This window comes from Watersipora subatra, chromosome 3 (assembly GCF_963576615.1).
Source record: "Watersipora subatra chromosome 3, tzWatSuba1.1, whole genome shotgun sequence".
NCBI lineage: Eukaryota > Metazoa > Bryozoa > Gymnolaemata > Cheilostomatida > Watersiporidae > Watersipora > Watersipora subatra.
Genome location: NC_088710.1, coordinates 62,120,922 through 62,139,119, shown reverse-complemented (window position 1 = coordinate 62,139,119; position 18,198 = coordinate 62,120,922). Strand labels below are relative to the sequence as shown.

At 35.5% G+C, this 18,198-nt stretch overlaps 2 protein-coding genes across 2 annotated transcripts in view; one reads left to right on the top strand and one right to left on the bottom strand.

The window, feature by feature from the left end:
• Positions 1 to 130: 130 nt before the first annotated feature.
• Positions 131 to 6,053, bottom strand: LOC137391645 (uncharacterized). The gene is made up of 4 exons (XM_068078163.1): positions 5,772 to 6,053; positions 1,621 to 1,767; positions 1,375 to 1,462; positions 131 to 653 (listed from the first exon to the last, which is right to left on the bottom strand). The coding sequence occupies exons 1-4, from the start codon at positions 5,847 to 5,849 to the stop codon at positions 430 to 432; spliced, it is 537 nt and encodes a 178-aa protein (XP_067934264.1). The 5' UTR covers positions 5,850 to 6,053; the 3' UTR covers positions 131 to 429.
• A 277-nt stretch (positions 6,054 to 6,330) lies between these two features.
• Positions 6,331 to 18,198, top strand: part of LOC137392248 (nephrocystin-3-like) — a 39,394-nt gene continuing 27,526 nt past the window's right edge. The window contains exons 1-4 of the mRNA XM_068078914.1: positions 6,331 to 6,489; positions 14,793 to 14,950; positions 15,603 to 15,832; positions 16,952 to 17,068. Coding sequence (XP_067935015.1) covers positions 14,821 to 14,950; positions 15,603 to 15,832; positions 16,952 to 17,068 — 477 coding nt within the window. The 5' untranslated portion in view covers positions 6,331 to 6,489; positions 14,793 to 14,820. The remainder of the gene's footprint in view (positions 6,490 to 14,792; positions 14,951 to 15,602; positions 15,833 to 16,951; positions 17,069 to 18,198) is intronic.

Genomic DNA, 18,198 nt, shown 5'->3' with positions numbered 1-18,198 from the left:
AAACAGTATCTTGTACTTGATATACATGTATATGATATCTAAATAAAATTTCTGCTGAAAATTCCTAAACGTGATTCTGTATCACCAATGTTTGTCCAGATTCCCGCAATAAGAGCATCATTTCAGGTAAACACAATGAAATGTATAATAATAATACAATGATACAATATAATAATGCAATGATATAAAATGTAAAACAAATTTATCACAATACAAAGTAATAGCACTGCATAAGGTAAGGTGTAGAGAGATTTAATGAAAGAATGTTTCATTACACATTCTATTAAAAATCAAATGGCCACCACAATTATATATATTAATAATGAGAATAAAGCTCTCATCAAGATCCTATAAAAGATGACAAACTATAAAAAGGTGCACGTTAAGAGAGATACATTAAGGTGAAGAGTTATATCTCAGTAAAATAGACTAACAGAATTCACACGTCTGCTGACAGTAGACCCAGGTAAGGTTAAAAAGTTCGTATGTATCATCCTGAAGATCGCAGCCGTTGAGAGATTTCCATACAGTGCATGAGAGATTGGATGCTTTATCGTAGCAGCTTGGAGCAGGAGTAGTTGTGTACTGGCTATAGTCACCGTCAGCGCAGTCGAGTACTGGGCAGCAATGAGGATAATCAGCAGCGTCATCAGCTATAAGGAAAGTATATTGTTGTATTTGATCTGTAATATTCTTATGGAGTCATTCTCATAACAGGAGTACATAAGCATACAGGAAACACTTCTTTCTTCTTCTTATAGTCTGCTTATTAATGCTTCCCCACAAACTCATATCCTGCAAATACTTCTGTAAGTACTCCTACATGTAATCTGAATAGGGAGTTGTGTGCTCTCTTAATAGCCTGCTAGTTATTGTATGTATTTCTGTATTGTATGTGCTGCTTATCCAGAAATCGGCAGGGTGAACCAACTCTAGCAGCAAACCAGGTAAAATGCATGTTGCGTTTGTTTAGTGATTCCAACTCTGCTATTAAAAGACAATATACGACTAAAAGTATATAAATTATATAAAGTATATAAAGTATATAAGCTTATAAATAGTAAATAAAAGCAAATAAGTTTTCCGTATGCATTAGAGACAAAAAAAGTGTCTTAAAAATGGCAAAGAAGCAAAATTGAGTGTACTAAAGCACTCTCACACAGTATGAGAACCCTAATCAAGCCCCATGATGATGATGTCCCGTGATGCTGCCTAATTCCAAGATGGTATCTTTTTCAAAACAAGCCAAGATATTATAAAAATGTATAGCCTCTGGTAAAGCCATGTCAAACTTTCATAACAACACTTTCTATGCAGCTCCAGTAAAAACAATTAACAGCTTGCTTTATGTAGTTGATGATGCAATCTACTTACTTGCAAATACGCAGTTTTGGGAATCAGGATTCTCAGATTCTAGTGGTTCTCGACATGACGACTTTATGATAAAATTGGCACTAGAAGCCTGGTAAAACAGAACGACGTATACGCGTATAAATTATTTGAAGATGTCTGATTATGTAAGCCAAAAACAGTGCGACAGGACTAAACTTAGCAATGAAATTTCATCAAATCATCACAAGTTTTGCAAAATTTGGCTTAAAACTAAAAGTATCAGCTAACCTGGAAGCAAGTGTAGTTTGAGCAATCTCCGTTGGACCAACTCTGAAGGTGGCTGTATGTATTTCCATGTACGTCAGTACAGTCTCCACCATTTTCAACTTTTTCTTTTGATAAAACTCTGGCACTCGTAAACCAGTACTCATCCAGCTGCAATGACAATATTACATGAGTTAATCCTCAGCAACTGTCACTGGTAAAGACCACATCAACTGTGAGCTGCATATTGATGTGCCAAGGCAAGCACTTTAAGTTGTTTTTTTATGCAAAAGATTCGGTTGGTTTATTTCATGGCTTTGCTTATTGCTACACAGAACTTTGCACGTGTACGAAACAATAATTAGTACTTTTTTCAGCTATGATCCGACTTAGTACAAATATGGCTAACCGCTTAGTCTAACCAAGGTTACGTGTCACGATCTTTCATGCAATCGTGATCTTCAAGTGTGCTAGTAGTAATCGATTGTATTTTTTCACCGGTTAAATTACATACGCTTTAAGCATATGTGACCCAGGCAGTCAGAATGTACAATCGTGCTAAAACAACATTTTTGAGTTATTTACAGATTCAAAATCAGCAATATCTGAGGATTTTAATGCAATTTAAATTTTTTAAATTGGATTATATATGCCCAGGTTATGCAAGATTTAGTACAGAAGGTCTCACAATGAACTTAAACTGTTGTTTTGAGTTTAGGCAGGATAAGGTTGCCGATTCATGAATCGTAAATCATGGCATTTGTTTACAAATCAAAATGCCATAGCAACAGACCACTTAATCTCAACCTATATTGATGAAACCTGGCATTCTACACATTGAAACCCTGAAAAAGATGATGGTCACATTTTTATTTAAATTTGATTTTCGGTTGACCTTCCAAAGGTCAGGGTAAGGTCAGCAATATATGTGGCTAAAAGCTCACCTTTCTGGAGATTTACATTAAAAGGGTATGCTTCAAACTGGGCACTTCTCATCAAGTTATATTGCTATGACTGCATATATTGTCCATCAAAATTTCCATCTATACAAAAGGTCATGGTAAGGTCAACGAAAGGTGACCACAGAGGGCATCAAGATGCGGAAATATCAACCCAACTCATCAAGTGACCATTCAATCTAGAGCTATATTTATGTAGTTTAACACTCACACATTGTAACACAGAGTACACAGCAGAGATTTATTGTAGCCCATTCAATGGGATTGCTGTTATATTAGTGGCAGTTTGTCCCAACACTACCATATCAATTGTGTCCTTCGGTAATCCTTGATACACAGTTCTAACGAGGCTTATTTGTTTAGATGACATAAAACTAGTGCAGAATTCCTTACATTTGCATCCAATTATTAGTTCGATGTAAACGGCTATAATGGGAAAGTTATCAGCAGTGATAGGCTGATCGTTATTCTCTGTAATTTAATTAATTAGGATGATCGCTGTTACTCCCCTTATCGTTAGCAGCCACATATTGCGTAAGCAGCTGTATTTCTGAGGTTTCCTTATTATCACAATCCTCATCATCGCTTTTGCTGTAATCTGAGGCAGCTGACTTAGATTTTAAGTAAAAATACTTAGAATTACACCTAAATTATTAGCGTCAACTAGCCGTAATTTGTGCACGGTTTATTTTGTTTTAGCCTGAGGCGTTAAAACAGAAAATGGCTACGTACACGCGCTCACTCGCAATTAGAGTCCATACTTAAGATCTTGGGTTATGGCAAATTCCATAGCAACCACCGATATGGGTAGATTTAAATAGCAATTCTAGCTTTATGATTGGTCAGACACAAAAATAAACAAGACCACGTGAAAGAGCAGGGTTGAATGCACTATAAACCACTGTTTACTAAAATAGTGACGGTGAGTCATATAATAGCATATAGCACGCGTTGCGCTCCATTGTGAACAATCCAATTACCGCACGATTGTACTTTCTGACTGCCGGGGTCACATATGTATTTTGACCGGTGTAATAAGTATGTATACCATTATTCTATTGTATAGCAATATAGTTGCATAGCCTAGAAAATAGCATGCTTGTCTGCAGACTGGGAGGTTCCGAGTATAAATCCAGTGCAAAGTGGATATTTTGTTCCAAACACTTCATCACTATAATTGGACATATGGACGGCAAACGACCAATGACGAACGACAAGTGCTGAGATTTACAGGTACTGATTGATCGATTGTACAGCTACTTTAGAAGCAAGCTAATTTGAAACAAGTTGACCATTTTAGTCACTGACTAAACAGAGCAAGATGCAATTCTTACCCGATGTGCATTCCATATTGAGAGAATAGAATACTGACAATAACCACCTATTCCAAAGCATGAATAATAGGCAATGAATTCCAAGTTTAGCAATAAAGAAAATTATCAGATATCCAATTAAAATTTAATTTTAAAAAGATTTATCCTTAATACTAATAACTCATAGTACTCTTAGTACTATATATGTATAAACAAAAGGTCTGACTTTTTCAGTTCAGTCTGTATTGCAAATAGTACTCTATGCATGACACTTTTATGTTAGGGATATACAGTTTAGGGCATGTTTAGGGCAACCACTAAAATAATTTACCTATAGTTTGCGAGAAACACTGTTGGGTAATACAGTAACTAAAATTAACTGGTATATCATTGATTACAAAAGTCCGACTGAATTTTTTTTAAAACAAATGATATTTATTAGCCAGTCGTGAATCATAACTTTTAATTAATCGTAAACACAACCAAAGTTGTATCAGAAACTTGATACTTTATCAGTATCCCTGTAATAGTATTGACCTCTGCACATAGATCTCTAAATTTAAAGTCCAAAGTGTTATGGACAACATATGCATAGTTATTGAGCAGCTAATAAGTTGCTTTATTAATAGAGTAATGAGCCATTTGATGACAATAGAGACAATGTGAGTAATAAAAAAACATTTAGAGAGTCTAGACTGACGCTAGAGGCTTGGCCTAACTAAACTCGACAAACTGACGAAACTCCGGCTGACTCTAGAGAATCAGCCAACATCTTTGGCAGAGATATCTTGATGATATAGTGTATAGAATATATAACATGTTGGATATCTGCAGTTTGCTACACAATGTATGCAGCCAGGTTGTAACAGAAAATAAGCAGGGCCATAGAAGGTTTGTATCAAGGTGACCTTCAGCTGATAAGAAAATAATAGTACATGTCAGTGTGTAGTTGGGCTATTAATAGTAAGTCAGCAAAAGGGCCAGATGTGAGTCATCGACAAATCAATAGCCAGGTTGTAAAAAGCTGCAATCATCTTATAAGAAACTGAGTGTAGTTCTATGCAAATTTTTATCTTTACATATTACCATCAATCTAACCGCATTAACTTTTAGTATTTAAGAGAATTACCATTAACACTAATTATTTGCAGAGATACCGGTTTAAATGCCGTCAGTAAATCAAAAAGTATTGCAGCTTAGATATATAAAATGCTCACACATTTTCTCCAAACAGTGGTGCTTTATTATAGGAGAGTTATGCTGAGTTATTCTTTAATTAATGTACAATTTGCAATTTATAAATTTTGCCTTATAACACATTTGTATTGCAGTCATTAAAAAGTTATTAAAACTATTATTTATTTATGCAATATAAATTTTTTAATAGCTCAGTATTGATGTTTGATATGTGTGTAGTTAATGCTGTAGAACGTATATTATGAATAACGAACAATAGTACATGTGAATAAGGAATACAATACAAGAGCATTAGAAAAACGTGTAACGCATCCTCGAGGATAAAAACAGAACTGCGTGCGCATGCACTAACCGGAAACGGCAAAGCCAATGATTCAATAACGTAACAATTGAAATAAAAGCGAGTCTAAAAATTACCCTATAGAATGTGCTTTTAGTCAACGACGGCTTTGAAACATGAACTAAACTAAGCAGTAGACATTGTTTGAGACAGAGCAATTTTTACACATAAATATATCAATAAAATATGTAGCTATGATGGCGCCTGAAACTAACCTACTACATTATATGTAAAACTGTTTTGTGATGTAAATATTTTTGCTTTAACATGTTTTATATCAAAGCAAATCTGACTCCTTTAGCGGATTTAAAATTGTTAGTAGGTAAACAATTTATGAAAATCAACATTAAAACATAACATACTTACAGCCACGTGTGTACAATAAGCTCCTAAAAGTATATAACTAGCAACTATTGCACACCCTCTGTACATCGTCGAAGGCATCTTGATAAAATCCGAGTGAGTTCAGTAGCTTCAACGAATAAGAAAGATTATTGAAAGTTTTTTAGTTTAGTTGAATCGGAGTAATTACATTAAAAGCTTCAAGCTAAACATTCAAATATTGTCACAAAAAGTAGTTAAATGAGTTTTACAATTAAATCAACTATGAGAAGCTGTGCTAGTCTCATCGGAAAGAGCCATTTATTTGTTTCGTTGCTGGCGAAACATCGTAGCTATTGGACAATTCGATTCAACTCATTTCACAAGACAGTTTGACACGCTAAAACGCGGAAATTGCGGCACATTTTACCCATGTTCAATCATATCGTCTGTAAGAAACGAAACCGCAACACAGTTTGACAAAGCACAGTAAACTTAGAAACAAAGCCCTACATACCTGGTATGCAATCGATGTAACGGTCGTCGACACGTTTAGTTTTTAACTGTACCGACGTCTTAACCTTGATCTACTATAGAAGTGAAAGTACACTGCACGCGAAAAATGGAGATATGTAGTGTTCTCCGTGAAACAGTATAAAGTTATAGAATGACGATTTGTCTCAACCAACTTTAGTTTCGAAATACCAGTAAATATTGCCCGTTGGACTCAATGAAGCTTTAACATTTATATGTAACAGAACAGGTATCCACTATTCATCTACGTTTGTGTATTATGCATTTATTACGATTAATATGTAGTTATGTACCGTATTTATTGCTTTTAGAAATACGTTACAGTGTGTACGAGATCATCTTAATTTATTGTTTTCAAATTTTGTTGGTAACCGTTACACATCAGATAGATTTCAATATGTAACATGTAGCCTACCTGTTAAGCGATCCTGCAATACAAATATCCACAGTCAACAACGTGCAAAGTATATCTCAATATGTGATGCAGTATAACACTGTCATCCGATGTAACTCTGAATACTTTAGGTGTTTTTCAATTTCTATAAACTGGAAATTAGAATTTTGATGGCTGATTTGGCATAGAAATCTCTCATGATGGAAATGCCACTGTACCACTATGTAACACCAATGATATACAGTCCCCCAATGGGGGGCTGTATATCATTGGTAACACCAAAGATATACAGCCCACAGGGGGGTGCTGTATATCATTGGTAACACTGTCTTCAGTGTTACATATTTGAGGTCTGAGCATATTAAACCACAGCTATTTTCAGATTTCAGTTCAAAGGAGATCACTGATACCTAACCAATAGGGTCTTTAAGGAATTACTTCCATTAGCTCAAAGTCTGAATTTTAGACTTTTAATTGCTAGAGTAATCAACTGAATTATGGACGGTTGGGCGACAGTCAATAGGGCGACAGGCACTTAGGCGACACTTTCGGTTCGAAAGGCGACAACTTCAGACGGAAGGGCGACACAGCGGACAAACAGGCGACAATTCTGAACATTGAGGCGACAATTCTGAGGACAGGATTAATTCAAAATATTAAGTCCTGTTATGGCCAGTTACGTTGTTGTGAATTAGTAGTGATGCCCAGATTGGAAATCTTGCATTAGTATATTTTTTACGCATTGCTCCACCTTATTTCCTTGGCATCTATTACCTGCTTATATCCCCATTAATCTGATTACATTATTCCTTTACACACAGTAGAATTTCATATGGAATTAATGAATGTACCAAATATTTATTTAATTGAAATGGTTATTATTAAAAAAACTGCTGAGATTAATCTGTCTCTAATTGCCCAACTATTCTTTTGTTCATCCTTTTCCACAAATTTAACTCTAAAGTCTGTCAACTCTACACGCTCAGAAGTCATTTAGACAGTCACTACTTCCTTTTTCACTTCCTTCCTTGAATGCTTGTAAAACTGACAAGTTGCATATCAGTGTGGCAAGAGTCTGAGATTCCTTATTGCCTAATATTTGACATCATACAAGTACCAACTTTTTTAACCCCTTTGAAGCGATGCATTCTTGAGTCACTAGCATGCCGCTGTTGATGAGTCATTTTACTATCGCTGGCTCATGTATTAGGACCCTCAGTAGTAGCTCTCAAATTAATGTATATTCTTGTTCTAATTGCAGTATGAGAATAAATACATACATATGAGTTTAGCTTGTTGCATTGTAATAAATTTGCTTTTTGGTATATTTATACCAATAGTAAAGCTGATTTTTATCATATATCTTTCAAAAATACGTATATCAATAGTTTGCAGCATTAATTTTATTACAATAACTTTATTCTGGTTGATACTATGTAGATAAACCCATTTAGCGATAGAACTTCTCTTTCCTATCTAGAATGACGAGATCAGGTTCACAGTTATAAATTGGTAACTGAATATTACTTTCTACTAAGTCTAAAACTTACATGAAAAGATAAGTTGAATTACATTAGTATAAGTATACACAGTGACTCTCAGGTACTTGAATGCTCTTGCACTTCCAATCATACACAAAATAATAGCAGAAAATTCCCTACACCACTATTTAATAAAGCTGTCATTGAAGTTCAAGCCGATGGCTGTCTATGTAATATCTTCCCATCTTTTCTGAAGTCTGCCTGTGTTAAAATAGTTGTGTATAAAAAAGATTCATAGTGCGTGTTAAAATGTAAAATATTGTATATGATGTGGCATATGGTAGCATTGACCTGCAGCTGAGTAGCTTTGAGTGACCAACACCTCAAAGGACTTTGAGGTGTTGATCACTCCTCATTGTTTCAAACTACAGGTTGTGTGTGCCATCGGAATCTGTGACAAGGGTAATTCGATCAAATATCTCAAGTGACTCTAAGGGTAACATGGCATCAAGACCGGCTGATTTCTATGCTTTGGAATGGATCATTTCTCCATAAGCTTTCTGTGATGCTGTTTAGTCTTCTTGCAACAAGCTGCAGAAGTTAGTAAAATATGGATATATCTTAGACACCTATGTCAGAGAAAGCCTTCATTCTTCATACTCAAATAAAATCTCAACAAACATAGATCAGTGTGAACCGCAATTTAGTCTATTGAGTCTGCATTATAATGACATTGATTTATTATCATAATTGTAAAGAAACAAGGATAAGGAAATCATTATTTCCACAAGTAAATGAGAAATCACAATAATAGGGAATTGTCTTTTCATCTCACACAAAGAGCAAACTCTTCTCCCAGTTACTGTGAATTTCGACGATCGAAATCATAAAACTATTTCTTCTCGAGGTAAGATAACTCTAAAGTTTCAACAATCAGAGGCAAGATAACTCTAAAGTTTCAACAATCAGAGACAAGATTGTCGACAATTCAGCCGAGAACGTGACTTTTTGAACAGTTTTGAACCAACATGCTGATACAAAAACAAGTTTTGGTGTTTTAATTGAATAAGCTAGATGCACTTTTAGAAAAAAACCTTAATATTTTGTTAATTGTCTGGGCTAGCATAACCAGAGAAACCCCACCAATGGCGTTTAAAAATACATGTCGCTATTTCCATTAATAAAAAAGTCTGTAAAAACAATAACACTATCAAGGCTGCGTTGTTTAAAATATACGTAAGCATTGCACACGACGACAGCATCTCATAGTATGTCAGTACATTACCTTGCCTTCAACCAAACAGCAAACCAATTTGTCGCCTTTCAGTCTGGAATTGTCGCCGGTTTGTCTGCCGTGTCGCCTTTCCGTCTGAAGTTGTCGCTTTTGGAACCAAAAGTGTCGCCCAAGTGTCTGTCGCCCTAGTGACTGTCGCCTAAAAGTCCAGTTACCAATCAACGTACATCAATGATATACGGCCCCCACAGGGGCTGTATAATGCTTTTTAAGAGATGCATATGTTAGCATTTCACATATAAAATACACAACAAAACAATTAAAAGTTTTTTTTTAATTTTCAGGCTATGAAAAGGTAAAGGGAATAATTTCCTTTGGCACAAACTGAATATTCAACTAGGTTTTCAAAATTCTTTTTGAAGTACAGTAGGTGCTCCCACAGTGTAAACAATCGTTTCCGGGAACTTTTACGTTATAGGAATTTTATGTTATACAAACAGTAAAATATCTGTTAATTCCCTAACCCTTTCCAAGATTTTCCAAACTCACTCCAATGGTCTTTCGAAAAGGAAGAAAACAAAACTTAACCTTTTAATTTGATGACTTACCATAAGTGTAGTATTACTGGTGTAGATTGATGAATTTTCTCCTTTTTCTTATCACTTTCACTCGGTATATGATCTATAATAGCAATAATTTTACAATAATTTAAGGAGAATGCATACCTTCAATGTCAATTTACATTGACTTTTTCTTTCATTTTAGACAACAAGGTCTATGTTGTAAAAGTAAACCAAAAAATGTTTTATAAGTTCAAAGTAAAATAAAGATACATCTTTACCATAATAGGAGCGATGTCTATCTGTCTAGCCGTCAAAAATGTTCAAGGTTATGATAAAAAGTTAGCTTTCAATGATACTCCAATTCATGACATTCATATTGGTAGACAAACAACATCTGCCTCAATCGATCCCCGAATAGTTAATTGCGCAGCTACTGATTATTTGTGCTTCATCGATACACCTGATGATTCCTCATGACAAACTAGACTGCCAGAGTACTAGTATTTATAATACAGATAGCTCTAGACAACGTTTTCTTTCAAATTGCAGCAAGAAGAAAAGTGATATTTTTATTTTTATTATTCATTACTACCATAGCTATACTACACTAAGGATTATTCCTGTTTACGCTAAATAGTTCACATGATAATTAAAGTTGTAACGGAATCTTCGAGAGATCCGAATAGAATACGTTTATTTATATCAATGCCATTTGATTCATTCAGGTTTTTTATGGTATTTAAGCATCATCACCTTTGTCTTTTTACAAATTATTTGCTGAAGCCATGCATCAACCAGACAATCTTTTATACACACCTACAAACTCGACGCATCCCAGTTGTCTAATTTTTACCCCAACTCTTCTGTTCTGTATGTTTTACAAATACAAGTAAGAAATGCATGAAAGACTTAAATATATTTATTTAAACGGTTTATTTAAACTGCTAAAGGAAGATCTTACGATCTTTCTTTCTTCTTTGAACTTTGTTATACGAATATACAGTCAGTCCTATACAGTCTACCCCTGCCATACGACATTAATTCATTCCGGTGTTGGCATCGTAAGGTGAAAATGTTGTATAGAGGGGTATAGAAACCCTTAGTAATTATCTGATGCGAACACTCCCAGATAAAAATTATCAAAATTGTATATATGTACTTTACATATCAAAAATTAGTAACAGAACAATATCTTAACCTTAGTAACTATAGTTACCTACAGTAACTTAAGTGGTTTCAGTGGTTATGATCTGCAATAAAATTTAACATTACAGTTTACTATGTGCTGTACGCAACGTAGGGAGTTCTTACCTTTGAGACATTATAACAAAACTTTAAATTTAACTCAAGTTAATTTAGTTTACTAAACAACGCTTGAAGCTAAGTTTCAGTATGTATTTTGTTAAACTAAACTTTAATTGTGTCATCATCTAAAATTTTATCACCTATCTGCTTCCGATTTCGTTTTCACCATGACATAACAAATACCAATACTGAGAGAAAGAGGGAGAGCATCGTATCTCTTTCAGGCGTGGGAGGGATTTCGGTGAATAGCATATTGGCATTTTCATTATTCTGACATATTCAGCTCATTGACTGCCAAATTTAGATTTCAAGAGAAATTTTTGTTGATGTGGTATAGCAAAAAATTGTCATATGGCGGGGTTGAAACAACCACGTGTTTTACATCGTAAGGAAAAAACGTATAACAGGGTAATCATAACCCGGGGCCGCACTTTTATTACTATTATTATAATAAAGTTATAATAATAACAGAAATAATAATATTTACCTTGTCAGAGAATGCTCAAAAATCACAGAGTACAAGCAATGACATGACAAAGTAGCAGCGGCTGTACATTGGAGCATATGCAAGAAAAATGAACTACCACACTCTGAAAAGTGGTACGATCATCGTGGGAGTAATAATTTCAAGCTACGCTAGGATTTCAATTTGCTAACAGATAAAGTGATCGAAGCACGAAGGCCAGATTTGCTTTCGGTGAATAAAGAGAGGAAGCAAAACCAGATTGTTGGCATACCTATACCAGACGATACACTAGTTGGGAGAAAAAAAGGTGGAAAAGTGCGGTGAACTGGGATTCAAACTCAGACGATTGTGGAATGTAACTCCAAAGGTGATACAAATCGCTCTTGGAGCTCTCGAAACAATAAGCTGCAGAATGATTTTGTACATGGACGAAGTAGGAGCAGATATGTCCCTCGAAACAATACAGAAATCAGCATTTTTTGAGACCGCACAAATTTTGAAAAAGGGCTACAGTACAAGACAGTGACAACTCTCTGGCCTTTAGATTGAGCTCGGGCTCATTTGCTACCAACCTTAAAGGTTGTGATAAAACCTCCAATAATAATGGTAAGACTCGTAATAGTAATAGGGGCTGACATGGTTTTTGGAAACTAACAAAAAATCAGCATGTCTGGGGACAGCACATATTCTCAAAAAACGCTCCAGTATTCACTTATGTGACAACCCTTTGTTCCTTAAGTAGGGTCAGGGCTCATTATGAAACCTGTCGAATGACTGTGGAAACTGAATAGTAATAAAAATGACAATGCAAGGCTGATGGCAAGTAACAAAACCAGCTTAAGCTGTAATAAAACCCATATAATCTACTATAATAAGAGACGTGTCTGTCTGTTCGAAGCCACGGTTGGAGATCGGAAAAAGATTTTATCGTGCAGAATTCACACTTGCAGATTTTAGCACGGTAGACCAATACTCCAACAACTGCGCTAATCGATCACGATCTGGATTTCCAGAATAATTGTACATATAGTTACTATACCTGATGATCTCTCACGGCGCACTAGACTGCCAGAGTGCTAGTTACAATAATGAGAAATACACAGTAGCTGGTAAACCATCTCGTCTGCTAGCAAAATATTACGCAACAAATCTTCTCATTCGTGTGTGGGTGATTACTGTACTGTGATCATTTCTTAAAAAAGAGCAACTCGTAGATCTTGTAGAAGTAAATCTCATACTGTGAAACCCTACTCTAAAAAAACTCTAAAATGTGCTTGTACAAATGCAGGAACAGGTGATAGACAGACAGCTATTTATTTAAACATGATAAGTTTTTGTTAAAGATATAAATGAATTAGTCTTGCCAACTCATCTTATGCAAGCGCCTAAAAAAAATTGAGATGTCAAATATTGGGTATGTTTTCATGAGGCTACAGACAGTGTAAAGACGAACCCAACGGGTTGAACAGAGGCTACACATAACCTTGACCAAAAATATTTGTAATTCTTGGCAGAGGGAAATGGTCTCTGCCTTTTAAAAGCATATATCTGCCTCAATTGAGCTGAACGAAGGTTATGTCAATTGGAAGAGTAAGGAAGTGTGTCTTTAGATAACCTTCCTCAGAAGACAAGATGGAGGTCTGCAATTATAAACACCTGATGCTGTTCAATATTGTCTGTGGGATGCATTCTTTTCTTTACGTATATTTGACTCCGCACTCAATGTAAATTTCCAACATATGACATTTGAATTTTCTAAAATCATTGTGGTCTTGTATCTGAAGGTGGGGAAACTGGTACAAAATTCAGCATTATGTGTTGATATAGAAATGTAAAGATTATATGAGCTATGTTAGTGTAAACTTTACCTGATTTAAGTTGAAGTCAGCTAACCTTCACTAAGCCTACACTTCCATTCTAGCATCTCTAAAGTAATGTGACAATCTAAGCTTCTTGTTGGCTCTTACTTTATAAACTTAATTTTAGCATTCTGTATGTTACATAGTTTTGTATAATGAATTTGTCTTAATGCTATGTGTAATTACATATTTATTAGGATTTATGAAGTTGGTGTCGTAAGTTTTTAGGCTATGGAATGAATTGGTCTTTTCTTATGAGAATATTGATCCCCGAACTAATTAACTTCACATGGTTGAGGCTTGTCTGTATGCTGTACTAGCACTGGCTTCTTGAAGCTTATGGCAGTGCTTAAATCTTATAAGGAGCCCATTAAAGTAGATTTTAAATACATTCAAATTACCTTGCAAGTGTACCAGTACCGACATATCTTTGGTATGCTGTAACACTCCTCCAATCCTTCCAGATTTCTATTTGATAATGCTGTAAACATTTATCTCTATAAAACATCATGTTTTGTCTTGCTGTTTCACTAGGCTCATATCTAACTAGAGGTGTCTCTGTCTTGTTAGGTAAGAGCCCTAGAACTCTAGAGTTACCTAACTCATAGTGTTACCCATACTGTGGATAGTATAGGTCGCAGTAGAGTGTCTATTACACCCCAGCCATATCTTCTCTATTGTTTTACACTGATGCATTGTACACTTTGCTGGTAATAATAAACGTGAACCAAAATTATTTTCTCATAAATTAGCTCCAATTCTATTTATCATGACAGGCGTATATTCCTCTTTACTAACCGGCATGTAAATATTCATTATCCTGCATTGGGTTTTAGCGTAAGGGTGTGTAATGATATATATGGTAATTAGATACTACAAAGGACTCTAACCAAAAATGTAAAGTGTTTTCTAATGAAGCATTCTGAGGCAGGTATGTTACTAAGCTCATCGTGGTTGATTTGTTTGGTTTGTTTGTACGTGAGTGTACCCTTCAGCTTACTGGCTGCACTCGTACCACGTAAATACAGACACAGCTTCTTATTTGGTCAGTTCTCTACTCGTAGCTGGTGTGTAGAATAGCCAATGTTACTCAGCTTCACTCTGTATTCATGGTAAGTGTGCTGCACCACTCGATTACTTGACTATGCATGCGACATGTACTTACCTCCACAGGTAAGTAGTGATGGTGTATACTGTACATTGAGAAAAATTTTGAATATTCTGTTAAAGATATTCACGGCAGTGTTACATCGCAATCATGGGGAACACGGGCTCGGGCATGTCACGCCATGGCAGCCAAGGTGGTCTTGATGATGAGGATGATGTAAATGATCTTGAAGCTTTCCACACGTCCGAGATTACAGTACCAGATGAAGTGAAGCCACGGGGTAGGTATGCAGCCAGCACATAAAATTCTTAGAATTTGCTTATCGATCTTAATTAGAAATAACTAACAATGCATAATTTAAGTTAATCTCTTATTAATTCAAACTCAATTCAGTTTGATAATGTTCTAGCCACAGTTATTGGCGTGTCATAATCGCATCCAATGTACGCAACACATTAGGTAATGGAAATGTTGACGACTGCATCTGCTGTTGTGAGCATTTGTGAGCTGTTGTTGTTTGTTTATAGTTTAGTCAAGTCAGCTTCTGTAAGTTCATCAAAATGTGTCACCTGTTACATATGTTACCTAGGAAAGGAAGTAACACTGTGGTTCTTGGATTACATTTTTGTGTATGGTGAGAAGCCATACATGAAGGCATTGTTATACATGATTACAACGCCCTTAGAAAGCATAACCAATATAGCAACAGTTACAAATATATGGCTAATAGAGAAATGAATATAGATTAGTATCTTAAATATGAGTAAGAGCCCAATGAAGCGCAACATTTGGCTCTCCGCTACATGCCGCTGATGAAATTGTTGTAGTTCCGGTTTCAAAGTTTCGACACAATGATCTCGTTGACATGTTGGCATGATATTAATAGGCAGTTGTGTATTTGTACTTTGAAAAAGTGCAGTTCTTGGTTTCAGGTCGTCTTGGTTTACGGTCAGGAAACTCTCACAATAAGAAGACATTGAAGAGTGGCAGCATGCAATCGGCGCTTTCTGTCGACATGGAGAATCCTGAAGCTGAGCGGATCCGCAGGGAGTTTGAGCTTTATCGGAAGAACAAGGAGAATGAAATAAGCAACATACAGAAGGGTGAGAAAAGGAGTACAGCTGAAAATAAACGATTACGAGCCGAGCTGCAAGCTTTGCAGGTAAAAAATATCGCGTCTATACCCTCCTCTGATTAAAACTATTCTTATATGCAGTATGGTGGAGACAACTCTATTCGCAACATTCTTGCAATACATGACTCGGCTGATTTCTGATTCTAAGAAAGGCTAGCATTGATACTTATGAAATGGTCATTATTGACAGCCGTAAATGTACTGTTGAATGCATGAATATAAGTCATATGAAAGAGGGTTTGTGCAGTAAAAGATCTGAAAATACCTTTGATGGTTGATAACTATGGCCATAATGAAAACATAAACTTACCTAGATGTGCCTTGTCAAGATGAAACAACTTCTGTTAACACAAAATCTTTGCTTTAACATGTACTTATCTTTATCTTGATGTGTTTGAATTGTATGACACATTATACAGTTTTGAATGGCAGGAATCTCATAAGGCAAATCACATACATTGCAGTATTTAATATGTACATAAAAACAATTTTAACTGGTAGCACTGCAGACGACACAATTCTAAGCCAGTAATACTGCAGACGACACAATTCTTAACTGGAACTACTGCAGTCAGCACAATTCTAAGCTAGCATTACTGCATACAACAACTGGCAGTGCTGCACATGAATCATTTTATAGATTAGCCATTTTGTTTGCAACTGATTCTTTGATTTTCTTGCTCAGGCTGTATTTGAATTTTCTCCAGCTGAACTTTATTCATTCTACTGATTAATTGAACAGAAGAAATAATGAAACTGGGCATGGCCATTTTTGGTGAAGTCACACTAGAATGGTTGTTTTAATGAGTGAATTGAAATCAGCTAGTGGACATATCTAGGATGAGTTTCATCCTCTCGCATAATTTAGTTTAGGGCACTTCATTAGCAGAATGTAGACAGTGTATGCCTCTGGCTTGCTTGCTAAATGCCTGTGGTATCTAACATCGCCACAGGTACCTAGCCTCATCGCCCTTAAAAAGGTTTTTTGTTTGCAGTATCAACTATTTTGATTTTTAGTAAGCAGCGCCATGTCAGATAACTACATGTATTTATAGAAACTGTAGTTTGCTGAACAGAAAGTATATTTTATGACCTACTGTGTGTTACCTGCTAATCCTATTCTGTTGGAACCAACTCTTGTTACAGAGGACCTGCAACAGACTGCGGGGTGAGAGAGAGGAAGCGATGCAAGCTGAGCACGAGGCTATGGCTAGGGCAACCACTTTTGAGACAGACAGAGACAAAGTTCAGAGACAATTCAAGGTGATTATTTATCTCTACACGACATGCGATGTTAAAGTGAACTTCATTTTATTAAGCTGCAGAGTTTGCTAAAAATTGATAGGTTAATATTTTAGAGCATTACTTGGTTATTAGCCAATAAGAGGCTTGCTGAACTGTCAGAACTTTGGATTGGTCCTGCTCATTTTCAAATGAATATTCTTCCACAATAACAATAAAAAAATACAAGATTTTATTACAGGCGATGACCGGTTCCAGCTCATGACACGCTTCGGCAGTAACAATTTTTGTAATGATTTTATGTCGTACCACGAAGCTTGTCATGTCTCTCTGAGAGAAATAAATATTGTAAACCCAATTTCTATTCAGTGGAACATGTTTGGTTGCAGGTTTTGATATAAAGTCTGTTTTATTAGCAGGATACCATAGCATGGTTAACAATACAGCCCTACTTGGACCCAGTGGTCTGATGCAATAGTTTAAAAAAGTTTATTGATTAAAACAGCCAACTCAATTTATCGATTGATTAAAACAAATGTGTTTTTTTGAACAAAGTCCTGTCAAAACATCAGAGGTGAGAAGCAAATGTTACAGGAAGCCTTTATAAAAGTTGCTTTTATTATTTTTATACTGTTATATAAGGGTTTAAAAGCATTTATTATGTTAAACAGAATTTTGTTGAAAAGTAAGTTTTATGGTACTTATTAGGATACTTATTGAAATATTTTGAGCAAAAAACTGCTCTCAGTGGAAATAGCTGTTCGCATATTTGTGGTTTGCACTTTTTGAAAAATTTTTAAATCATTTAAATAGCTATGCTTAAAGTTATAAACAAATATTTACAGATGAGTCAAAATCCTAATAAATTCAGAGTGATAGATTTGCTTTTAATAAAGTGTGTGTCTTTGTTGCTCTATATCAACAACACTGTGTTGCTATAGAACAACACAGTGTTGTTGCTTTGTTATTCTATATCAATAACACTGTGTTGCTTTAGAACAACGCAGTGTTGTTGCTATGTTGCTTTATATCAACAACACTGTGTTGCTATAGAACAACACAGTGTTGTTGATATAGACTAGCGCTTCTCAATTATTTTCGGCCATGCCACCCCATCTTAAGAAAGAGAAAACATCTCACAAACCACCACT

Bases quoted from the DNA above. Each gene is read 5' to 3' on its own strand.
- LOC137391645 (XM_068078163.1), bottom strand. From the start codon at position 5,849: ATGCCTTCGACGATGTACAGAGGGTGTGCAATAGTTGCTAGTTATATA. The intron at 1,768-5,771 runs GTAAGTATGTTA...TTGTCATTGCAG, and splicing joins CTTATTGTACACACGTGGCT to CTGGATGAGTACTGGTTTAC. The intron at 1,463-1,620 runs GTTAGCTGATAC...CTGTTTTACCAG, and splicing joins CAAACTACACTTGCTTCCAG to GCTTCTAGTGCCAATTTTAT.